This window comes from Lepidochelys kempii, chromosome 25 (genome assembly GCF_965140285.1).
Source record: "Lepidochelys kempii isolate rLepKem1 chromosome 25, rLepKem1.hap1, whole genome shotgun sequence".
Classification (NCBI taxonomy): Eukaryota; Metazoa; Chordata; order Testudines; family Cheloniidae; genus Lepidochelys; species Lepidochelys kempii.
The window spans coordinates 18,007,469-18,033,602 of record NC_136404.1 but is presented as its reverse complement, the minus strand read 5'-3'; the positions used below and the strand labels follow the sequence as shown (position 1 = coordinate 18,033,602).

General features: G+C 42.9%; 1 protein-coding gene across 1 annotated transcript in view; it reads right to left on the bottom strand.

Moving 5' to 3' along the window:
• Positions 1–26,134, bottom strand: part of ELL (elongation factor for RNA polymerase II) — an 87,863-nt gene that overhangs the window by 23,754 nt on the left and 37,975 nt on the right. The window contains exons 2-5 of the mRNA XM_073324699.1: positions 25,510–25,557; positions 6,727–6,848; positions 4,709–4,872; positions 1,521–1,774 (exon numbers count right to left, since the gene is read on the bottom strand). Of these exons, the coding sequence (XP_073180800.1) occupies positions 1,521–1,774; positions 4,709–4,872; positions 6,727–6,848; positions 25,510–25,557 (588 nt within the window). The remainder of the gene's footprint in view (positions 1–1,520; positions 1,775–4,708; positions 4,873–6,726; positions 6,849–25,509; positions 25,558–26,134) is intronic.

Genomic DNA, 26,134 nt, shown 5'->3' with positions numbered 1-26,134 from the left:
ATACCCAGATCATTTCCCCCTGCCGCACCAACAGTGTGCCAGGTACTGTACAGACAGGCCCTGCTCAGAAGGTCTTACAATCTACTCAGAAAAAGTTCTCAGGAATTTTTTTAAATTGCTTTCCACATCAGCAAGTCCTGGGAACACCACAGCTCCTGAGACCTGCACGCTCCATTCCCCCAGTAGTACCTTTTGAGAAATTACACTGTACACTTAATACTACCACAGTCCTGTGTAGTTAAAACAGCATAATGAATGGACTCCCAGACACGTTTGGGGAAGAAGTTAACACAGCCTGTGTTCTGTACTTATCTGTTTGCTTGAGGATGGGAGCACCACCGCTGCTGAGAGGTAATACATTTACAAGGGATACATTTCCAGCCAACCCAGAGTTATCCCTAATCATGTTGATAGTGTTGTGACTACTAGACATAGCAGCAACCTGCTAGAGGTTTGTGACTATATTAGTAAAAGATTACAGCAGAGACTGTTCACTGAAGTTACGCAACATTAAGACATTCAGGAGGTTAAAAAACTCGGAACGGTACTGAACATTGAGGCAGTAGTTCTAGTGGATTAAAATCCAGATTGAGAACCAGTAATGCCAGAGTTACAATCCGAATTTGACTAGTAACTCGTATGCCCTTGGGCAAGCGATTTCACCTGTCTCAATCTCACCAGCTACAGATGGTGGTTAACAATTCCAATACCTAAAAGACAGGGATGTTGTGAGGTTTAATTAATTGTTGGTAATGTGCTCTGAAAAGGTAAATACTATAAAAGCAATAAAGATAATTATTACAAATAGCACATTCAGCTAGCACAAATAAAATTGGAGTATTCAGGCTGGTATTACTGAATTGGTACAACTTGAAGACGTTAACGTCTGGTATACATGAAAACATGACTAGCAAGAAGCTGCTTGATCTTCAGTGTTAAACAATTTAATACATTTCTTTAGCAGTAAAGGCGTGATTTGAGAGACGCTGAGGGACAAAGTGAGCAGGGAACATTCTCTTTTGGATAGAAAATATTGCATACGCTAATTTACTGACATGTTATTGTTTTGCATGTATTATGAACACCTCTGAACCCTATCTACCATAGTTCATATCAATTCATACTCAAGTGTTAAATGTTTGCCATAAAGCCATAAAAGCAAGGAGAGGTCACAGTTCGATATTAAATACACAATATACTGCAATGCAATTTGAAAGTGTGGAAGTGACCAAAATGTCTGCTCTTAAAGCGGTCCTAATTTGGAAGATAGTTTATACAAATTGATTATAAACCCCTGAAAGTGAAAATGTTGAGAGGCTGCTAATGTGTCTCTAACAAAGCCAGTATAATACCGCAACCTATCCCTTAGTCGATTCTTACTAGGCACAGCCACTGAAGAAAATTAATCTATGGATCACATCAAAGCTGCAGTTTAAGTATTGCCTAAGACAAAATCTGTCAACATTATGACACCACATTTGTCTTAATGATTTAGGCAAACATCTAGGTAGGACACTAACCTGTTGCAGGAGGCTGTCCAGCAAATCCTTGTCCTGCTGAGAAAGTCCATCCTTTTGCAATCTGAGAATAAGTTCAGGTTTCTTATAAGGCTTTAGTGCCAGTAAGTGCACAACCCTATCTTTGAAGGGTCTCTGAGAAATTGCACTATTGCCTCTCTTTATTGCACTGGCGAGGTTGACTGGTGTTGGCCGTTTCCTAGAGGGAACAGCATCGGAAGCTCCTGGTGCAGGCTTACGCAACTGAACCTTTTTGCCTAAAAGGAAATGAAAATTTAGTGAACTGCAGGAGTCACCTTGCAAAGTCCAGTGTTTTGCCAATGTGCATATGTACATAATAAACTCCAATACGAAGCCCTGATAGACAACAATGGAAGACTCAAATACACATACTCCTGGGCCAATGGAAGTCCAGGACAAACATTCTGCGAAACCTAAGATTTAATCCAAGCGTGTAAAAAGTAACTGGAAGTCCAAAGCAGCGTCATCACACATGGGGAACATGGTTATTATTAGCTACAAACTTGTAGAACTTCAATTCTCTGCTCACCAGTCCTATCGTCTTCACAATGTTCTACATCCCCTACTGAGTCCAGCCAGACTTTCCCTGTGAAAAGGAAAGTCCCATAATTGCAATGTAGAGCAGCACTGTCATACACAGTGATAAGAGCAGAACTGGTCAATGGGAGGCTCCCCCGCTGCTGATCTCAGCTGAACTGTTCTCCAGCAGATGTTTCTGTTTTTAGAACAAGAGGAACTTTATGGGTCTGGTTCCACAAGCCTTCCCCCTGAGAGCAAATACAAGGACATGAATGGGCTCTAACCCGTGCATGCTAGTCTAGTTGTCTATCATACTGACTATTTAATGTGACATTTCCATTTAAGTAATAACTTTCAGCCTCTTAATGAGCATTTGTGTACACTTGAGAACTGTAAAACAGATTTTAACATTCAGTTCAAATCCCCCAGGAAAAACTTCCTCCATTCCATTTTGGGAGTTTTGTTTTTATCTATTTCCTTTTGATTATACCCTCTGGGCCTCAGGTTTTCCAGCTACCACGTCAAGCCTGAATTTTTTTTTTTTTTAAACTGGAAACCCCCCCTTGGATGTGACGCAGAGGCAAACTGCATCGTTGGCTGGAAGATCAGCTGCCCCTCCTCCTAAAAAAACCTGGGTTGTTTCCATATGGAAAACAAGAGCTTTCTTAATGAAAAGCCAGATTCTATTACTAATCATAAATGTGCCCCCATGACAGAGAATACAGTCAACAGAAAAGAAAACAAGATAGCCAAAACAAGAGGCAAAAGTCTTCATATCTTGCAAAGTTTTATAGAAGCCATTTAAAAAATTAACAGCCATTTTAGTTCAAGCAAACAGAGTGAACTGATCTGACATAAATGAAATCCAGCTATTTATTCCAACAGTTTTTGGAGATCTTATTTCAGCATAGCAGTTCTCTCTGCTTAGGAAACGATGTTTTCAACTGAGTCATCGGAAGATGCTGCTGATTATGTGCAATGTTTGTCTAGTCTACTCAAATGTAGGTTGCATACATTTTTTTAAGCCATCATTTCCTGGGTTCTGATTACACACAAATTGATGCAAGTCAATAAAGGCTGTTCCACTAGTGGGGTTAGTGAAGACAAAAAGGGAGAGAACCAAAAAGTCCACACATGTTGTTAAGCAACCGGAAGGTCAGAGGTCTAACAGGATCTAATTTCTAGAAATAGGATAAGAAATGTCATTAACAGACTTGTCAGGTTTTTAGAGCTTGCTTGTTTTTTGCCAGGAATCAAACACCAGAAATATGTTTGTGGCATTTCCATTTACAGCTAGGACCAAGAGGTGGAGAGATACACACAAAATATACCTGATGTTAAACCAAACCCTTTTTAACCTCAGCAAGTGTTCTGTTCAAGGGTCAGGCTTATCCAGACTGCTCTAATTTTCACACTTAATGAGAAATTATTTAACTTCTTCATAGCAATCAGGTTGAGCTGCTTGAAATCACTACATATACATGCCTAAGTGCTGACCCCCTATAATCTCCTGTAAACATTAATTTTAAAAAAATCAGCTTTCCTTCCTCTCTTAGATCATATAAAGTCAACAAGTCACATACATGCTTGAGGATCCTGCAAGTCAGATGCAACGTGCATCTTATATGATGAGGCTACTCTGAATATGCATCTTTTCCCCTAGGTTGGAGAGCAGGACCCCAGACCCCTTTTCCTTCCCTTTCCTCGAATACAAGCCTGACTACTGTGCTCCCAGTCCCCCCTCCCCTGCCCCAAACATTTTGACACCAAAGTCTTAGTTTACACAGTAAACCCCAGCCCCACCCCAACACTTGCTGGCTGTATTTTCATTTTATAGAGGGAAAATTTTAATTCTTACTAGAACTTCAGTTTTATTATCCTTTCTTCTGGGAAGCTGTTTGCTCATGAGCCTGATGACTATCCCTTTACTCTTGTAGTTTTTCAAATATGAAGAGTTAAACAAAATTATTTTCTAGAGTACAGGAAATCAATGAATTTCCGTCCTGATTACTATCTTAATTCTCAGCTTTGAGCACTTGGCTGATAAAACTACGAGTGAAGATCAATCCTACATTCTGCAACTCACCATTCTGTACACAGGCATCCTCTGTGAGGAAACAAGTCATCAGATCACATGAGCTGGGAGAAGAAAAACCAACTGACTCAGAAAAACGGAGGCTGGGCCTTCTGGGTTGCACTAATTGTTCATGTATGGCAGTGGATAGGGATCTGAGCCCAGGGAAAGCACCTCCCCACTCCAGTTTGGAACCCACTAATATTTGTCCTGTATCTCTTCCTTCTTCGGCCAGTACAGAAACACTTTGTGAAGCAGTACGATTTGGTCCCCGGTAACAGAAATAAAGAAAGACTCTCAAAAAGCAAACTGTAAGGCCAATCCTCAGCTGCCATCTAGGAACAGAACGGTCACTGAATATCTGACCACTAGCTCTGCTATATTCAGCATCTTTACTCTAGAGAAGTTACCAGAACCTCATCAGACACTACCAGATACTGTTTAAAAGAAAGATTTGTGATGTCAGGTTTGGCCCGCAAACCACTTGCAGTCAAGCCTTGCATAGCCCAGACAAACACTAACAGATGCATCCTAGGTGGGAACCAGGTACTGCTCCAACAATCAAGTTGCTTCTTACCTACATATCTCCCGCCGGGTTTAATAACTATTGCGCTTCGGCTGCGAGTTTCCTCCTCAGCTTGTGCCATGCTCTGCCTTGCCTTCTGGTAGGAGTCATCAGTAGCGCACACAGTGATTTTATCCTGTATGCTTCCAAGACAGTCCAGATGGATATTACCATTGCTGTAAAAAATAAATGATATAATCAGATATTCCTAGGATTAACATACATTTCGCTGTTGGCTAGTAAGTGAGCCACAGAGAGACCTGAAGTTACCTGAAAGCAGCTGTTCACATCATGGTCTTTTGCTAAGTGCCAGTTCCTCATAGAACAAACCATACCAACATTTTTCTGTATATGCAGGGGGAAAAAAAAAAAAAAAAAAATCTACGGCTAGCAAGCTAATCAGTTTATTATTTCAGACTCCTGCCAGCAAATTATTACAGAAATAATTACACTCACATGGCCACGCTTCATCTAAGCAGCTCATATTCTCGTACAAATATGAATAAAGCCTAATATCCCTGTAAGATGACATCTTCATTTGCCATGTGGTTAAAATGACCTGGGAAAAAATCACACAGGAAATCTGTGGGAGAGCCAGGAATAGAATCCAGATCTCCCAGCTCCCACTCCTATCCCTTAACCACAAGGCTATCCTTCCTCCACAGGAGATTTCTGCAAAATGGGTTCAAGAGAAAAACTTGATACGCTCCAGCAGCCACTGAGCAGCAAGCTCTTACTGACAGAGCTGAGAATAGTAAGAATGGAAAATTCAATGCAATGGTCTCTGATGCAAGCACCTCAGGACTAGTAGATGCTTGAGCTTTCCAAGCCACTGGAGAATTAGGAACTTTTTCCTGTGTTCATCACTGGGAAAGCATCAGTAAAGTCACTACAGCTTTCTAAGGATAAGAAAGGTAGGAAATTACAGGCATAGAAAAGGATTGTAGCCCAGATACTTAAGCCCTCCTGCAAAGCATTAACCTAAGAGAATTTCCAAGGATCTCACTGATAGCCCCATTAACTGGTCACTTAGTTCCCAACCATGTTTTTCAAAGGCTCTGTGCACTATAATGGAAAGGTGTTCTCCTTCACAGTGCATCCTCCCCAGCCCAATTCTCACTAAAGGCAGAGCTCTCCCTGATCCACACTACAGGGCACGGGGAGAGAGAGGAAGGGGGAGTGGGGGTGGGAGGCAGCACATGCTTGTTGATCACCACACAGTGCAACTAGCCTGTGTCTGCCCCAAGTGAGGCTGAATTTGGTCAGAAGTTTTTTCAAACTAAAGTAGCAATACATACTTGGCTGTGGAGGCTGGGATTTTCAAAAAGCACTCAGTACTTCACTAGCTCTGCTGCCACTGAGGTCAACGGGTTTTTTCCATTAACTTGTGCACTTTTGAAATCCCACTTGAAAGCTTTAGAGGAACACTTTAAACACAAACAAGCACTATCTACCCCTGGAGCAAAACTGTCTCCAAAGCTACTGACTGATGTCAGACATGAACAGGAATCCCTGGCCTTGCCTAAAAATCTCCCTGCCACCATTTAGCTCCATTAATTATAGTGAAGCAGGATACTTAGTGTGCACAGGCCACTAGTGGCCACCAGCATTTTAGTCACCAAGTTTTCTAGATCTGCTGCTGTAAGAGGGGCTAGTCAGTGTGCGGGTTGCATTATTAGTGGCCAGTCTAACATTAGCACCTCCACCATTGCTAGAGCTGACATTTTAAGAAAAAGAAGTTTAACAGACACAGAAGAAGCCTGTAAAACAACAAAAGAATGTGGAATGTGAAGAGGACAGGGGCATTCTTTGAACCTATCTGCAAAAAATCCAGGAAGTGGCTGGGACAGGTAGTCATTTTTCTGTGCATGACTCTTGGCACACACGAGGTCCCACAAAGGGAAAGCCTCCTTGAAAAAATAAAAACTTACTTTAAAGGCACATTTACATTTCACTTCTCTTCACAATGTAAGTAAAAAACCCTCATTCTGAGCAACAGGATTTCTTTTCCTTTTTGATGTACCACTCACCTGGATACATACTGCTGTATACAGTCAAAACTCCCCTGGGGGCTGTCCCTGCCAATATTTGAAAGATAAAACATGAAAGTTCGCACTTCCGTTTGGCAGTCGGGCCTGGGAATAGTGATGTGCTGTTTGGAAAGAAAAAAAAAGTGGATCATTGGGAAGTCTGCTCTACCACAAACACAAGACATTCAGAAGGTCACTTAGTGCTGTATTTCTCAGAAGTCATTTTCAGCATTTAACACAGGTAACATTTGTGAATTACGGCACAGAACACAGGAATGAAGTCAAGCAAAAGGAGCAGTAGTAAGGCAGTTTCATATAGTTAATGAGCAGTAACAGTTGCTTCTGTCTTCCCTTCTCCAGCCCAACCCCAAGTCATTCTCTAGTTTTATTTATTTTCTCCAATTATACAGTACCAGAAAATGGCAGTCTGGTCTTGGTCACAGAAGGGTAAGATGTGTGTGAGATTTAGAAATAGTGACGGAATGAGGGAGAGGAGCATTATGAATTTTTACCAGCAAATTCAATCTCAGGCAGTAATTGGCTTTTTAAATTCAGGTTTACCACAGCAAGAGGGAATCCAAACCATCTGGGGAAGGTTTCTGAAGAGGTATGCTTCCTGTGGATTTTATCCGGCCAGCAGGTTCACCCTAGGGCTGTAGATTCTAGACTTGCCTGCAGTGTAAGGGCAGTTATATGGGTACAGAAGTGCTTATGGCAGTATAAGCTTACGTCGGTCACGGTGCCAGCAGTAAGTTATACTGCTGTAGACATTTTGATATCAGTGTAACTGCATCTACACTAGGAAAGTTTTGCCAGTTTAGTAAACTGGTAATGTTAAACCAGCAAAAACCTCCTAGCATAGCTTAGATTTTAATGAGAGATATTTTCTGGAGGTAGCATGGCTTAGCAGCTCATCAAAAAGTAATGCACCAGTTAAATCTAGATCAAAGGCTAGACAAAGCCATTTGAAATATTTCTGCCAGATTCCAGAAAGACAAGCTGGAAAATGGTTTCAGAGCTCCTAGTAGTGAGTGAAGGTGCTCCTCTTGTCCCCGCAAAATTTCCTACATTTATCAGCACTTGAGTTGGCAGCGTGGGGAGCCCTGCTGTGGACAAAGCTGGTTTTGACACCATGCCATTGAGATTTCTCAGGGCAGGTCTAGACGATAAGGTGGCAGGAACGCTGGTGAACACCTGTGCTTGGTCTAAACCCGTGCCACTGATGTTGCTACCACTGCGGGAGCTGCACTGGTACTACACCACAGGTGGGCACTTTTAGGGATTTTTAAAAGGAGCATGCTAGTGTAGACAAGGCTCAAACGTGCTCCTGCACGTAAAGCAACAGGCAGGTCCTTGAAATCCACTTATCCACCCCAAGCTCTAACGTATCTGGCTGCAGGCTCAAGATTCACTAGCACACGCTTTTCTTCTCTGGTCTTGTGCTCTGCCAACTGCAGGCATTCAAAGATCATGAGTCAGACCCCCCCCACACACACACACATGCAAAAAACGAAGACTGGCTTAAAAAAAATCATGACCAAAACACAGGATTCTTTTTATTTGCTTTCTGGTTTTGGAGTTCAGAGTGCGCGAGGGTTATATTTTCAGGTTGGTACAGAACCGTAAGAACTAGAAGGTTTTTTTTTTTTTTTTAAACTAAATGAAAGCTGAGATTCTCGCACAATCACTTGATTCCAGGAGCTAGGGATTTAATCAGATACCAGGTATTGTGATACTCGAAATAAAATGGCAAGAGCCAGCATAGGCAGTTTTTGCAATACTCAGTACAGCTGCAAGAACACAGGACCTGGTCCCAAAGATCTCCCAAGGATGACCTCCTCACGCCCAGTAGCATGTAGTGCTCATAAAAGTGGAAGATAGGGAGGTGGGAGCCACAGAGTAGAAGAAAAGTTGCCACAAACGTAGCCTTGATGAAATTTTCTTTCAGGACAGAGGCAGAAAATGAGCAAAGAAGAAATGGGCCAAAAAAAAAAAAAAAAAAAGAAAGAAAACAAAAAAAAGAGCTGAATCTACATGAAGATATGGGTGGGGAGTGAAAACTATCTGCCAATCAATCACAAGGGGAGGGTGGGAGTCTCCACCAGAAGACACTGACAAACCCCACTCTAGGAAGTTGGTCCACCCTCATTCACTCATGCTCAAATCATGGTTGCTGTTGTCAGTACTTAATTCAAACCAGTGTGGGCTGGCTTTTTTAAAATTAGTGATCTGGCACTAAACAGTGCGACACAATCCACTAGAAATTATGATTATTATCTTCAGAGATTATAATTTCCAAATCAGGATTTCAGGCTCACATTGGAGAGTGACCCTGCTATTATATGAATCAAACATTAAGTGTGCTCTGCAAAGAACCCTACAGATGACACTGGCATCAGCCTAACTTGTACCATTTTCTCATGGACAACGAATTCCCTGAGTCCTACCGCACTAGTTTTTAAACTGAAAGAGCTACTTGTCTCTTTTCCATGTATGTTCTGGGCTCAGCATGGATTAGGGCTTTCCACAATGTAAATGGTTGATAATTAAGATGGTTGCCAGTGGAGGGTGCAAAATGAATGCCCGTTGTAATCTATTTTTCAGTTGTACCATACACTATTTAAAGTTTGACTGCCTATAAGGGCTGGTCTACACAGAGAATTAGTACAAAGGCTAGCCAGAGTGTGAAGCAACAGCACACCAATTTGCCACACTACTAACTTGCCATGTGAACACTGGGGGACTTGCTGGAGTAGTGTTCATATGGTGAGTTAGTCCATGGCAAGCTGGTACGATATGCATGTACACCCTGGCTTCCTGTGCACTAACTGACCTTGCAGACAAGCCCTAAGTGAATTACTAGTTGTATCTTGTATCACTATACATGCATATATTTCACATCCATGTCTACCATGTCCAGCACAGCCATGGGTCCAACTGGTAGCCATTTGCTGAATAATATAAACTCCATTTAGTAGGATCTATCTATACGGCTTTCTGGGTGCTTAGTCACTTAGCTTTGGCCTCCAAGTACTGTAATAGAGTGCTCTAACAGCCTAGGAACGCAATGCTTATTATGTCTTACAATTGGTCTGGCAAGAAATGCTTCAGGGAGCAGTGCTTGGCAAAATGAGTGCCCCTAGTGCTCCTCCCCACACAAGTATAATTTCTACACTGGCAAACCTTGCCTGCCCCTAGTTACTAGAAGTGGTTTTCCTCATTTCCAAAAGAGCAGGTAAACATCAGATGTCACTTCACACAGTTTGCAAATGTGAAAAGTGAGCAAGTTATTCAATCCAGGAATTCAATACTTTAATGTAAATTCACTGGACTTGATTGGGTAGAATTCCAGCTACCAGTGCTGTACCAAGATAACACATCTTGGTTATAGATGCATCTGATGAAGTGAGCTGTAGCTCATGAAAGCTTATGCTCAAATAAATTGGTTAGTCTCTAAGGTGCCACAAGTCCTCCTTTTCTTTTTGCAAATACAGGCTAACACAGCTGCTACTCTGAAACAAGATATAACACCAACTCTTTCCCTAAAGTAAAGTGCAGTGGACTGAGTGCTGGAAACTTCTCAGCCATCAGACACATGATGGGTGACTAGGAGTTTCAACCTGTCACTTTCCTCATCTGTAAAATGGGTATAATTCTGGCCTCTGACGATGTTTGAAGATTTAAAATGTTAAGTGTCCTCTATTAATTTCTTTTTGACACAGTTAATGTTCCCTTTTAATAATTTTATTAAGATGATGTTGAAGTAAAAAGAAAATGGTACAGAGTTTAAGCACAGAAGTTTCTGGTTATCAGGGATTAAGGTACAGATCATCAAGGGGTGTGAAATTTGGTTTAGGAACGGGTGGTTTAAGGAATACATAATCTGCAATCTCCCTGATGGGGGTAAAAGGTTAATGGGTCAAAGTACAGACATTGAGATATGGGGGTATGCTGTCCATATAATGGCTATGTTCGGGTGTGGGGTATAATGAGTGGATACGATGATGAGGATGGATTTACCCTCATTTGGTGAGATTTAATGTTCAGTGACTTTATGGTTCCAGTTCATATGGTCCAATGGAAAAAAAGTCTCTCAGTCCCTTTCTGTTAGGATATAGATATTCAGGCCTGTCTGTAAAGGCCTATATTCTAAGAATTTAGGTGTATTCTTATCGCTTGGCTAGTTCTAAAGGTATAAAAGAAAGAATCAAAACCACTGTCTGCCAGTGTAAGGGCCTTCTCTTACTGTGACAGTTTGTGGCCCTGTGCTTAGGCTCAGGCCTTTGGCTAAGCAGCAGAGGCAGCCATAAGCTGGGAAGCAAACAGTCACATCCTTACATTCCAAACTAGTCACACTGAAATAAGGTGCTATTTGGCTGTTAGGAATACAATCCTGTCCTGTATTCTTATCACCTCCAGAGAAAGGGAAGTGCCTAGAAAATGTAAAAGGAAACTTAGTTTGATAGCATCCTGTCTGGCAAGAACTCACTTATCAATAGCTGGGATGTGAAATCCTCACTTCTGTATTGTTTTGTCATTATAGTTCCCACTTTGCTATTGTTTGTCTGTATAATCTCTGTCTGGTTCTGTGATTGTTCCTGTCTACTGTATAATTAATTTTGCTGGGTGTAAACTAATTAAGGTGGTGGGATATAATTGGTTACATAATCATGTTACAATATGTTAGGATTGGTTAGTTAAATTTCAGGAAAATGATTGGTTAAGGTATAGTTAAGCAGAACTCAAGTTTTACTATATAATCTGTAGTCAGTGAGGAAGTGACTGGGGGTGGGCATGTGGGTGTGTGAGATGGGAACAGGGAATGGGGGTAAGAAAATTGGAATCATGTTTTGCTAAAGGGGGAAATGGGAGCAGGGAATGGGAGTAAGGAAACTGGAATCATGTTTGGCTAAGGGCAGGAATGGGAACAGGGACACAGGTGTAAGGCTCTGTGGTGTCAGAACTGGGAATGAGGATACTAAGGAAGGAAACTGGAATCATGCTTGCTGGAAGTTCACCCAATAAACATCGAATTGTTTGCACCTTTGGACTTCAGGTATTGTTGCTCTCTGTTCATGCGAGAAGGACCAGGGAAGTAAGTGGGTGAAGGAATAAGCCCCCAACACTTTCCCATAGTTAAAAGAAAAGGAGTACTTGTGGCACCTTAGAGACTAACCAATTTATTTGAGCATGAGCTTTCGTGAGCTATAGCTCACCCATAGTTGATGCACGATGTCATACTGGCTCACACCTCCTGATACTGTTGGTGGCCGGTGATGTGTTCGATGTAGATGTCCCTGGACCATCAGATGGTGTCCAAGACCATAAGGTGCCACATGAGCCATGCGTAGCGTCGACCGATCCCACAGGTCCGCAGCACACACTCGTTGCAGGGGTCCCAAGCGCCAAGGGCTCCGATGATCAGGACATCCATCTGCACCTTTTAGCCCTTCGCTCCCAAGGTATCATAGAATCATAGAATATCAGGGTTGGAAGGGACCTCAGGAGGTCATCTAGTCCAACCCCCTGCTCAAAAGCAGGACCAATCCCCAATTAAATCATCCCAGCCAGGGCTTTGTCAAGCCTGACCTTAAAAACTTCTAAGGAAGGAGATTCCACCACCTCCCTAGGCAACGCATTCCAGTGTTTCACCACCCTCCTAGTGAAAAAGTTTTTCCTAATATCCAACCTAAACCTCCCCAAGGAGGAGGCCAAGGGGGTGTATTTTTCCAGCTTACGAGCTCGGGCTTCGCAGAAGGCCAGGGTCCTGTTCTCAAAGGAGACCATGACATCGATGAGGATGATCTTTTTCTGGGCCTCATCTGTGACTACCACGTAAGGTCGCAACTGGCTGTCAGTACCGGGGATGGCACAGTTCACGGCAACCTCCCTCAGGCACGGTGCGATGGCTTTCACCAGGAGGTTCTGGATGGCATTGTGGAGCAGCTGCCAGGCTCTGGAGTGGGGCTTGCAGCTGCACAGGATGTGCGGCAGGGTCTCGGAGTAGCCGCACTTCCTGCAATGCTTGTCTCGGTTCCTGTGGCGGACGGCTCCGTTGAGCGGGACGCAGTTGAGCCGGGCACAGTGGATGAATCGCCAGTCGGCGAAACGGGTGAAGCTGCCCCCGGCGAGGAAGTGGTTGCTGGCGTCCCACTTGCTGGTCAGTTCAAAGGCTTTACCCTGGTCCAGTTTACGCTAATGTTAAGCATCCTCTATTAATTTCTTTTTGACACAGTTGAAGTTCCCTTTTATACTACTAGATACACCAGCATACACAGAACATAGACAAGATGGTCTAGTGGGCCTTTTCTATCTCCCTATCAATGTGGAACCGTTCCTTACAGTACATTTTCAAGTGTTTTGTCCAATACTAACTAAGAAGTAACCAAATCAGAAATTAATGAGCTACTACAAATTTGACACTTGGCTATAACTAGACGATTGCTACTCAAGTCCCAAACCTAGTACTTCTGTAGAATTTCTGTAAGTTACGAAGCCAGCGTCCTCCAGGGACACAATTGAGACTGAGGTGACCAAGATCCGCAATTAACATTTACGTTAAAATTTGCTTGTTTCAGTACTGAAAAGTAGATTTAATGCAAATTGACAGTTATCTAGGAATTATTTTTAGCTGAAGCAGCAGGTCATCCAGCCATCTAATCCACATAATAAGTCTTCAAAAGAGCCCCGATGCTGGTGTTCAGTAATCACTATACCATGTAACCACTGGTATTTAAAAATAGCCCATTTACAGATGTGACTTTTGTTCTCTATTACAAGAAATCATTCGAAACAAAATGCTACACAGATGAATGTAAGTTTCACTTAGAACACTACTGCCAATGCAAGTCCATACCAAGAAGTGGAAAAAATGGCACGTTTCCAATTAAGGTGTTATTCACACATTTGGGGTTTTTAAAAATACCTTGTGAAAATATTAAGATAACGCTGCACAAAAGTATCATAAGAAACTTCAGATTTTAAAATTAATTTAAACTAGTTTCTTAACTTTTTTTCTTCCTTGCTCCCCCTTTCCACTCACCACCTGCAAATCTGACCCAGCACTAACCCCCCACTCAGTACATCCTTTTACTGAAATAGAAACTATCCTCAGCAACTCTTGTACATTTCACAAGAATTTGCACTGCAAGAACTGTCACCCTTGAGAACGCTATGATCCTGAAGCTTTTGAATTCTAATTTAGAACTGTCTCACGGAAAGAGTGAAAAGTGAATATTTTATGAAATATTAACAATAAAGTAAAGCGTGTTGATAATGAAAAATATTTATACAAATGTAACAAACTGATATGCCTCTTGAAGTAGCTTAATGAGGATCAGACAAAGCAGCTTATTTCAGTGATGGATCCAGCACCTTTGCATACCTGCTTTAAGGCAGAGTAACACTACAGCAATGATGACCTATTTTCATTATTGCAGACATTCTGAAAAGGCCAAAAGTTATAAAAAAAATTACATGGTAACACACTGAGAAAGTAGTTAACAAAACAATGCTAGTTTGAAGATACACATCTCACAAAAGCAAGGATAATTCCTAATTTGTGATTAAGACGACCTGTCAAAGCTTTCAGGACCCAAATGTAATCTACCTGGGACAACGGTCATATTTGGAAGATCTTTCCTCCTGATCTCAAACTAATAATTGAAAGAGCTGTCAGCCACATTTCGGGCCAACAACCCTGACAGCCTCCTTTTCAGCTTTGCATTCCCTAGACAATGAAGAACCACTGCCATGCCTCGCTATTAACCTGAACTTTTTGTGCCTAGTGATTTGTCTCCCAACCTTAATATTTTAATTATGGAATAATGATCAAGATGAAAGGCATTTCCAGGGGATGAATGGACAGCTGGGAGACAGTGGTCTGAGGTACTTATTGCAAACATTACATGCTAATGAAAGAACGTGGACATATGGCATGGAGAGCATTTCTAGAGAATTAATGCCAATGTAAGAGAAGATGCATTTGTCTTAAAATGTTTCTCACCCTCTCATTCCCCCTGCTCCCTCCCATCCCCGCCAAAATATTTCTAAGTAATTTGCAGGATTTTCTTCTCTGCAGGATGGAGGCATACAGGGAAAAAAATGCTTCAGCCTTTAAAAACGTGTGTTGCTGGAAACTGCGTCTTTAAATTATATTCTTTCTTTGAAATATGTCCCAGATACAGAACTTGTGACCCTTAAAAGTTATATCAAAATCATCTCCATAGCAACAGGCATTCTGAGGTAACATACAAAGGCAGCAAAGGGGGGGGAGGAGAGGGAGGGAAATAAAGGAAGAATGGAGGGGGGGGAGGAGGAAATAAGTTTGTTCCAAAAATAATAGACCAAAAAAAAAAAGCATGAATGTGATCATTTGGATGTGAGGACTTATTACTGATCTTAGCTCTTATCTGTTCCACTTGAATTGGAGAATTTACCAAAAATTCCTTAAAGCTAACCTGCTAATTCCTTAAAGCAAGGCTCTATCCTGATATATAGGAATACTACATTTAAAAGCAGCTGGTTACATAAATGCCAGCTTCTTGTCCTACACAGCAAAGACAATAAAAAAAGACAAAGCTCCTTCTATCTGCCCCATCTGAGCTGGTTCTCGCTCCCTTCAAAGCTCTACCTTTGGCCTTTACTTGGCAGTGCAATTAATTACACAGTTGACAACAAGGCAATCAGAGGTCAGCTCTGGGCTGCCAACAGCCTCTTTCTACCCACAATGCCTCAGTGCCGCTCAAACTGTGCAGGTCTCAGTGTTTCACTCATTAAATGGCCATGTTAGAGGTAATCATGCTGCATAATTCCCTTTTCATTCAACATATGTATAGGGTATGCTACAATTACAGATGACTGACAGCAGTTTCTATTAAAAACTATTCTGTGAACCTTTAAATTAGTGGCCAAAAAAATCCAATAAAGTACACTAATTTTTTCCTTAATGTGTTACACTTTAAAAATAACATTGATAATTAGGTTTTATTTCAAGCAGGCCAAAAATGCACTAGGTTTAAGAATGCTGATCTCCAGTTCTGTTGATAACACTGCAGTGTCAACCTCACTAAATAAAGGGACAGGATAGGGGAGCAGGAGTTGTACGGTAAACATCTGATGAAGTGAGCTGTAGCTCACGAAAGCTCATGCTCAAATAAATTGGTTAGTCTCTAAGGTGCCACAAGTACTCCTTTTCACTTTGAAGTTGTTCAGATGAATTTTCCCACTGAAACTATATCCTTGGAGAAGGAAGATAATGTAAACAGCTAGAATGGGAAACTTCTTCTAACTCTTATTATAAAGTTTACAGTGAAAATAATATTTAGATCCTTAAAAGGTGACCAGTCAAGGGGGACATTTGTGCACCTTGTGGGCTTCTTCATTGCAGGCAGGGCTGACAGCACCGCTGAATTAAAGCTGCCCAACACATCCCATTATAAGACCTTGTTTTCAGTTGCTTACAGCTGCCGATCTTTAACTTTTGGGGCATGAATTTTCCATGCTGAGTGCCTGCCTCACATGGAATTTTTCAAAAAAATTCCACCATCTATAAAGAAAGCCTGAAAGAGGTGCCTTCTCTGCATGCCTTCAGCACCCAAAATCAAAAAGGGGCTTGGGGTTATTTTTGTTTGAAACCTTACAAAAGCTATTATACCTTACTTCCCTGTTTTGCTAGTGGCCTGGAGAGTTAGTGGGATTGCGAAACTACAAGGCACTGAAATGTGAGCACCTGCACAGGGAAGGGATTACTAGATTTTGTTAACACCTATTTAATTCACATTTGGAAGATTTTCCTCACAACCACATAAGGGCTAGAAGTGTAATATTTACAAAATGAAAGCATAGATTCTGCTGCACGCTTCTTTGGTGAGGGGTGGATTCTGCAGCAAATTCCATGGCCGCAGAATCACAAAAGAGACAGGGAGCTAAGTACAGCGTTTGAATTCAATTCTCATTTCAGCTGCAATCCTGTGTGATGGCAAGTCAGAAGGTAAAACTTTACTTCCAAGAAATAGACCATGTAATTTTGCTCTACTTAATTTTCCAAGACAGTGAAACTGAGACACAAGATCCCTTCTTATAAGCTAAGCTCTCTCTTGGAAACTGCCCCAGATATCCCCAAATTTGAGTATAAATCTGTTCCACTTCTACTAGGAATGTAATAATTGCCATTCAGAAACAGACTAGTGGCCACATAGTAGAGTATTCCATCAACAAAGGCCAGTCCCACATACTTCAGAAGAAGCTGTAAGAAACTTTTCAGACAGCTACAGGATAGCCTGCCCCAGGGAAAGTTTCCTGCTGACCCCCAATAGTTAAAGCTTGGCTGAAACATGAGGGTTTATATCCCTTCCTTCCTTCCTTCCTTTTTTTTTTTTTTTTAAATTTACCAGAACAGCTCTAGATATTCTTGTTACCAGTAATCATTTTTTGAATCCTGATAAGCTCTTGGATTGTGATATCCTGTGGCAATGAGCCTCACAGGTTAGTTATGTTGTGTGGAAGTATTTATTGGTTTTGAATTTGACACTTAATTTCACTGAAGGTCCCCTTGTTCTTGTATTAAGAGAGGGGTACCTTACAGTACCTCTGGCTCTTCAAGATGTGGTAGTCAGTATGGCGGAGAACCAGCTGAGCAGCGGGGACAGCAGAGCAGCACACAGCAGGAGTTTGCCTGGGAGTTCATCTGGAGGGAGCCCAGTGAGGCTTACGTCTTGCAAACTGCTCTGAGGAAGCTCATAGTAGGAAGGTGATATGGAAGGGGGGGGGGTTCAGCTGTTGTGACCTGCACTGGATGTGCCATGTTTGTCTTTCTTCCACAGGACAGAAGCGACTTTGTCTGTACAAAGTGCAAGCTGGTCTCCATATTGGAAGAGAAGATTGAAGGTCTGGAGCAACAGATAACAACCCTGCATTGCATACGGGAAACTGAGGATTTCCTGGACGAAACTCAGGATAGGCTTCTAGGGGCACAAAGCTCTACAGATATAGAGCAGGTTGCACAGAGGAGCCAAGAGACCAGTGAAGAAGCTTGGCAACATGTGACCTCCAGAAGAGGTAAGGGGAATGTCCGGGTTCCAGTAACACAGACACAGGTAACTAACCGCTTTCATGTTCTCTCCACAGGTATCGTTGCGGAGAGTGGACCAGATGATATGTCTGGGGCGAGAAAGCAGAAGGAGACTCCGCTGGTTGGAAGGCATGAGATGCGCTGTCCTGAGGTTGGGGGTTCCACGACCACCACCCCCAAGAGGAGAAGGCGGGTGGTGGTGGTCGGGGACTCTCTCCTCCGGGGGACTGAGTCATCTATCTGCCGCCCTGACCGGGAAAACCGAGAAGTCTGCTGCTTGCCAGGGGCTAAGATTCGTGATGTGACGGAGAGACTGCCGAGACTCATCAAGCCCTCGGATCGCTACCCCTTCCTGCTTCTCCACGTGGGCACCAATGATACTGCCAAGAATGACCTTGAGCGGATCACTGCGGACTATGTGGCTCTAGGAAGAAGAATAAAGGAGTTGGAGGCGCAAGTGGCGTTCTCGTCCATCCTCCCCGTGGAAGGAAAAGGCCTAGGTAGGGAGCGTCGAATCGTGGAAGTCAACGAATGGCTACGCAGATGGTGTCGGAGAGAAGGCTTTGGTTTCTTTGACCATGGGATGGTGTTCCATGAAGGAGGAGTGCTGGGTAGAGACGGGCTCCATCTTACGAAGAGAGGGAAGAGCATCTTTGCCAGCAGGCTGGCTAACCTAGTGAGGAGGGCTTTAAACTAGGTTCACCGGGGGAAGGAGACCAAAGCCCTGAGGTAAGTGGGAAAGCGGGATACCGGGAGGAAGCACAGGCAGGAATGTCTGTGAGGGGAGGGCTCCTGCCTCATACTGGCAATGAGGGGCGATCAACAGGTTATCTCAAGTGCTTATATACAAATGCACAAAGCCTTGGAAACAAGCAGGGAGAACTGGAGGTCCTGGTGATGTCAAGGAACTATGACGTGATCGGAATAACAGAGACTTGGTGGGATAACTCATATGACTGGAGTACTGTCATGGATGGTTATAAACTGTTCAGGAAGGACAGGCAGGGCAGAAAAGGTGGGGGAGTAGCACTGTATGTAAGGGAGCAGTATGACTGCTCAGAGCTCCGGTACGAAACTGCAGAAAAACCTGAGTGTCTCTGGATTAAGTTTAGAAGTGTGTGCAACAAGAGTGATGTAGTGGTGGGAGTCTGCTATAGACCACCGGACCAGGGGGATGAGGTGGATGAGGCTTTCTTCCGGCAGCTCACGGAAGCTACTAGATCGCATGCCCTGATTCTCATGGGTGACTTTAATTTTCCTGATATCTGCTGGGAGAGCAATACAGCGGTGCATAGACAATCCAGGAAGTTTTTGGAAAGCGTAGGGGACAATTTCCTGGCGCAAGTGCTAGAGGAGCCAACTAGGGGGGGGTGCTTTTCTTGACCTGCTGCTCACAAACCGGGTAGAATTAGTGGGGGAAGCAAAAGTGGATGGGAATCTGGGAGGCAGTGACCATGAGTTGGTTGAGTTCAGGATCCTGACGCAGGGAAGAAAGGTAAGCAGCAGGATACGGACCCTGGACTTCAGGAAAGCAGACTTCGACTCCCTCAGGGAACGGATGGCCAGGATCCCCTGGGGGACTAACTTGAAGGGGAAAGGAGTCCAGGAGAGCTGGCTGTATTTCAAGGAATCCCTGTTGAGGTTACAGGGACAAACCATCCCGATGAGTCGAAAGAATAGTAAATATGGCAGGCGACCAACTTGGCTTAATGGTGAAATCCTAGCGGATCTTAAACATAAAAAAGAAGCTTACAAGAAGTGGAAGGTTGGACATATGACCAGAGAAGAGTATAAAAATATTGCTCGGGCATGTAGGAATGTTATCAGGAGGGCCAAATCGCACCTGGAGCTGCAGCTAGCCAGAGATGTCAAGAGTAACAAGAAGGGTTTCTTCAGGTATGTTGGCAACAAGAAGAAAGCCAAGGAAAGTGTGGGCCCCTTACTGAATGAGGGAGGCAACCTAGTGACAGAGGATGTGGAAAAAGCTAATGTACTCAATGCTTTTTTTGCCTCTGTTTTCACTAACAAGGTCAGCTCCCAGACTGCTGCGCTGGGCATCACAAAATGCGGAAGAGATGGCCAGCCCTCTGTGGAGATAGAGGCGGTTAGGGACTATTTAGAAAAGCTGGACGTGCACAAGTCCATGGGGCCGGACGAGTTGCATCCGAGAGTGCTGAAGGAATTGGCGGCTGTGATTGCAGAGCCACTGGCCATTATCTTTGAAAACTCGTGGCGAACCGGGGAAGTCCCGGATGACTGGAAAAAGGCTAATGTAGTGCCAATCTTTAAAAAAGGGAAGAAGGAAGATCCTGGGAACTACAGGCCAGTCAGCCTCACCTCAGTCCCTGGAAAAATCATGGAGCAGGTCCTCAAAGAATCAATCCTGAAGCACTTGCATGAGAGGAAAGTGATCAGGAACAGCCAGCATGGATTCACCAAGGGAAGGTCATGCCTGACTAATCTAATCGCCTTTTATGATGAGATTACTGGTTCTGTGGATGAAGGGAAAGCAGTGGATGTATTGTTTCTTGACTTTAGCAAAGCTTTTGACACGGTCTCCCACAGTATTCTTGTCAGCAAGTTAAGGAAGTATGGGCTGGATGAATGCACTATAAGGTGGGTAGAAAGCTGGCTAAATTGTCGGGCTCAACGGGTAGTGATCAATGGCTCCATGTCTAGTTGGCAGCCGGTATCAAGTGGAGTGCCCCAAGGGTCGGTCCTGGGGCCGGTTTTATTCAATATCTTCATAAATGATCTGGAGGATGGTGTGGATTGCACTCTCAGCAAATTTGCGGATGATACTAAACTGGGAGGAGTGGTAGATACGCTGGAGGGGAGGGATAGGATACAGAAGGACCTAGACCAATTGGAAGATTGGGCCAAAAGGAATCTGATGAGGTTCAATAAGGATAAGTGCAGGGTCCTGCACTTAGGACGGAAGAACCCAATGCACAGCTACAGACTAGGGACCGAATGGCTAGGCAGCAGTTCTGCAGAAAAGGACCTAGGGGTGACAGTGGACGAGAAGCTGGATATGAGTCAACAGTGTGCCCTTGTTGCCAAGAAGGCCAATGGCATTTTGGGATGTATAAGTAGGGGCATAGCGAGCAGATCGAGGGACGTGATCGTTCCCCTCTATTCGACATTGGTGAGGCCTCATCTGGAGTACTGTGTCCAGTTTTGGGCCCCACACTTCAAGAAGGATGTGGATAAATTGGAGAGAGTCCAGCGAAGGGCAACAAAAATGATTAGGGGACTGGAACACATGAGTTATGAGGAGAGGCTGAGGGAGCTGGGATTGTTTAGCCTAAAGAAGAGAAGAATGAGGGGGGATTTGATAGCTGCTTTCAACTACCTGAAAGGGGGTTCCAAAGAGGATGGCTCTAGACTGTTCTCAATGGTAGCAGATGACAGAACGAGGAGTAATGGTCTCAAGTTGCAGTGGGGGAGGTTTAGATTGGATATTAGGAAAAACTTTTTCACTAAGAGGGTGGTGAAACACTGGAATGCGTTACCTAGGGAGGTGGTAGAATCTCCTTCCTTAGAGGTTTTTAAGGTCAGGCTTGACAAAGCCCTGGCTGGGATGATTTAACCTGGAATTGGTCCTGCTTTGAGCAGGGGGTTGGACTAGATGACCTTCTGGGGTCCCTTCCAACCCTGATATTCTATGATTCTATGATTCCACTGCAGGTGCTTATACAAAGGCATAAGGGGGACAGCCACGATCTTCCCTCACTTCCCCTGTAATTCAAAGCCAATGTTGTTGAGGACTTCAAAAAGTGGGGATAAAGGGCGAGTTGTGGGATCCACACAGACAACATCTCAAAGAACCACAGTCATTGTAGGGTAAGTAACCATTCTTTCTTCAAGTACATGTCCATGTGGATTCCACTGTAGGTGACTGGCAAGCACAACTGCTCAGTACGTGGGACTCTCCTAAGCAGAAGAGGCACCTGCTGTGTTCATCTTTCAGTGGAATTAGCCCATCACAAGATAGGTAGTGCTTGAAGCCCACAGGTTTCAAATCCACCATGTTGAGAAGGCCTGCATAGGGGTCTGGCTGAACATTCACTCCAGATGGAATGATAGTGTTGACAGCAGTGGCATGTCAGAGACTCAGAAGAGTTCTGGATGTTATTATGAAGCGTTTGAAGAAATGTAGCCAAAGCTAAGAACCAGCAAGTTGGACACTCGTCAGGTTCCATCTCGCTGCCACAAGTAGTAAAAGGGAATGGAGGGAAGGTCTTGGCCGCCCCACCCTTTATGCCCCCATACAGGGGCACGAGGTGACATCGGGTGCATGCATGGCCTGGACTGAGTTACTTAAAAAATCCAATCGCACATGCACGTGGCACATACGTACTTACAACAGGATCCACATCAACTTAAACCAGAGAATGGCGTTCCTCATTTCCTGTCTCTACACCATTTATTATGTGTATTTTTAAAAACGTGTTCTCTTATCTCCTCTAGAGGAAGTAGTCCCTTGTTTTTCAATTTGCATATGACAGCAATTTTCCATGCCACATATTCATTCCTGTTGCCCATTTCCCTACCCCCTCTAAATCAGCTACATCTTTTTTTCAGATCGAGTGACCAGGACTGAACATTCCAGGTGAGGCAAACTATTTTTAGGATGCATTATAGCATTTTGTGTGTTCTTCTCCCACCCATTCCCTATGCATGTTAACATTTTGTTTGCTTTGACTTCTGCTGCATGTTGAACAAAGGCCTTTACTGAGCTGACCACGATAATGCCCCACTTTTCCTGTGTGCATCCAGTTAAATACATCTATAAGGTGTGTGAGTTCTAATTATGCTCTCCAGCATGTATTTCACATTTATCAACACTGAATTTATCTGAATTTTTATGAAAAGACCTGTCAGCCTATCCCTATCAGTTCACTGAGTGGTCATGAGAGACTGGGCACTGTATATTCAGCGACATTGCAGAGGTAAATCATGTCATCACGACAGCATGAGGTTTAAGACTACCACAAGATGACAGCCAGAGACTTCCATTGCAATCCACCATCCCAAAGACTCGCTCGGGTTAGAGATCAGCATCCCATTGGGATGAGCTGGCAGCAGCAGGGAAGGCTTCCAGAACCTGCTGGCCAACCCTGCAGCCAACAATTCAGCATGAAATTATTTAAAATGAAAATGCCTTGGACATGGGTACAAACCCAATTACAAAATCCAGGAAGAAATCTGTATACTTTTCTGGCTCATGAAAGTTAAGGTTAAAACAGGGTTGGGAAGGAGCCAAATATACTGTTGACAAAGTTCTCACCTTAACAAGGGAAAGCAGTTTTAACAGGCAAATTATATCTGAGGGCGTAAAGGGAGCCCTTTAAAACAAAGGGATAAGAAATTGCCTTTACGTAAGCAATTTAAAAATCTGACTTAAAATTTACAGTCCCATTCTGTGCCAATCACAAGGCTCTCCTTTGGGCTACATATTATACTCATATTTGTTTCCTTTTCCAAATAGTTTCAGCACAATGCTACTGAGCTGTTACATGTGCGCCGGGTGGGGGGGAGGAGAGATTGCACATTTTGCCTGCTATCTCTCAACTTTGGTTCAATTAAATGCTGGGACTGCATTTCTACCTGAACTACCTAGTTTGACAGAAGTTCTTATAACTTGGTCACAAAAATAAAATGTTCAAACCAGAGTATTTAGAACCATCTTGGTAATCACAGATTAAATAGGCACTGTTGATTCTGTAGCCACTGTTGTTTCTGTAATTAATTCTATTTAGAGAAGAAATTGTTCTAAACAGCTTTTGCCCACAACTTGGGCTCCATGTGTTCATTATCTTTATTTAGGGCCAAATTCTAACACATTGGTATAAACTCAGAATGACACAATTTACTTCAACTCAAATCACATTGAAAGCTGCAGATATTCAGCACTCTAAGGTCATTTTTCATTTAGGTTACTAAATATGAATTTAGGAGCTCAAGTTTAGGTACTCAGGTCAAAATTTTCAAACCTAAGTTTTAAAACAGGGACCATATTCAGTGTTCAGTTACAGCTGTGCAAACAAAAAAACAATGGGATCACACAATGTAAATGAGAGCAGAATCTGGTTTGTAGAAAGAACACAACTTGTTTCATACTCCTGGGTAAATTGGTGCTACCAGTGATTAGGAATAAAAGTCATCCTGGAAGTGGACCAAACTTGATCTGGAGTTAAGACATAGTGGGAATATCTACATGGCAATTAAAAACCCTGTAGCGGCTGACTTGGGCTCCCAGGATTTGGGCTAAGGGCTGTTTAAGTGCAGTGTAGACATTTTGGCTCGGGCTGGAGCCCAGGCTTTAGGATCCTGCGAGGTGGGAGGGTCCTAGAGCTTGGACTGCAGCCCAAGCCCAAATGTCTACACCGCAATTAAATAGCCCCTTAGCCCAAGTCAGCTGGCGTCTAACTGCAGCAGAGACATACCCAGTAAGGGAATGTACAGTGCCATTCAGAGTAGAATTGTCCTTTAAAAGAAATAATTTAAACAAAATGAAGGGTATATAGTATTAAGGCAGCTCAATTCTTAACTCTCCTTCCTGTGCCTAAGCATGTCAACACATGATAATTAAGATGACTCAGTTCTAAGACTCATGCAATGCTTCAATACAAAAAGAGTGCATCAAGAACTGAGCACCAGAATTGATGAGGAATTATTCTTTTTTCTAGTTGAGAGTCCCAATGTTAAAAATAACTCCTTTTGTATTTAAAGATCTATAAGTGACAGCTTTAAAATGTATCAAAGCGTTGAGTTACTTTTAGTTGAGATCATGGAAATTAAGCACCTCCATTGTCAGTAACTAAAGACAGTTTCATGCTTCCATAAACATCTGATGAATTCAGCAAAAAGGAAGAGAAATGATAAGGAACCAAGATTCCTGAATAGAAGAACTTTGGGGTGTGCTCAACACAGGAGCTACCCAGTTGCTTGGGACTGACTAGATGTCAAGCCAAATTTCACAGTGCACTAATAATGCAGTCTACCAACATTATTCTGATTCACACCTCAAAATGTAGCATCAGAACTGCCAGGTTGGGTGAGGTGTTTCCCAAGGGCATAGGCAAGGCTTCCATGAATTGCTACACTTATCACACATAGTATCATTTGTATTTTTGGTTTCCTCATTCTTCTTGGCAGCAAGGTGTTTTTAATGTGCCCCACTATGGCTATCAACAGTGATAAACAATGGTGAGAAATTGTAAGGAAAAACAGTTTGTGTAGAAACACCCAATGCTCTTACTCGGACAACACTGTGCGCACAACTCAATGCTTGTTAAAAAACCAACAAACAAAAAAAACCCAAACACACACCACCCATTAAGGTAAGACTTTGATACATGCATAAGAACAGCCATACTGGGTCAGACCAGTGGCCCATTTTGTGCAGTATCTGGTCTTCTGCCAGCAACCAGTGCCAGATGCTTCAGAGAGAATGAACAGAACAGGGAAATTTCAAGTGATCCATCCCATTTTCCAGTCCCAGCTTCTGGCAGTTGGAGGCTTAAGGACACCCAGAACATGGAGTTGCATCCCGGACCATCTTGGCCGTCATTGATGGACTTATTCTCCATGAACTTATCTAATTCATTTTTAACCCAGGACAGATCCCACATAGGTTAACTTTAAAGCAGTCAGTATCTACACCCATGGGACAGCCTTCCAGCCAGATCCATACACAAACTTACCCCTTGGTTTCCTTGAAACTGGATTGTTGGTCTCAATGCAACAGAGTCCTACAAAACAAGGAAAAAACAAACAGCCTCAGTCATAACATGCACTACCAAAAATATTCAAATAATTCAGTTTGCATTAACAAGGACACTACAATATATATATATATTGAAGTGAACTAATGACAAAGTATTGCTACTGATCTTTTAAATTGAACGTTTAATAGGAATAAGAAAAACCCTATAATGCTTCTGGCACCTTTGAAATGCCACATATTGAATTCCTTCTTGATCCCTGTAATCATTAACTTACACCATGAAACAGTATATTTGAGGCACATACAGATACATTGGTTGTATATTTGCAATGCTTAAGTAGTTTGTAAACCTACATTCTTAGCAGGGGATTAAGGGGAAAATCTGTTACACCACTCAAATCTAGAATTTTAGGTAAATTATCGTTCCACTTAACTCTTCAAGGTACTTAACTGTCAGGTTCCTGTTAACAGTATCTTACAACGAGGTTGTGACACTTTCCAACTGCCCACTTAAAAACAAAAAAAACAGGTTTTTCCTTGTGACACTAATTTGCTTTCATTTCAGGAAGTTGCATTATTTTTTGTTCAGTCATGACCCTATA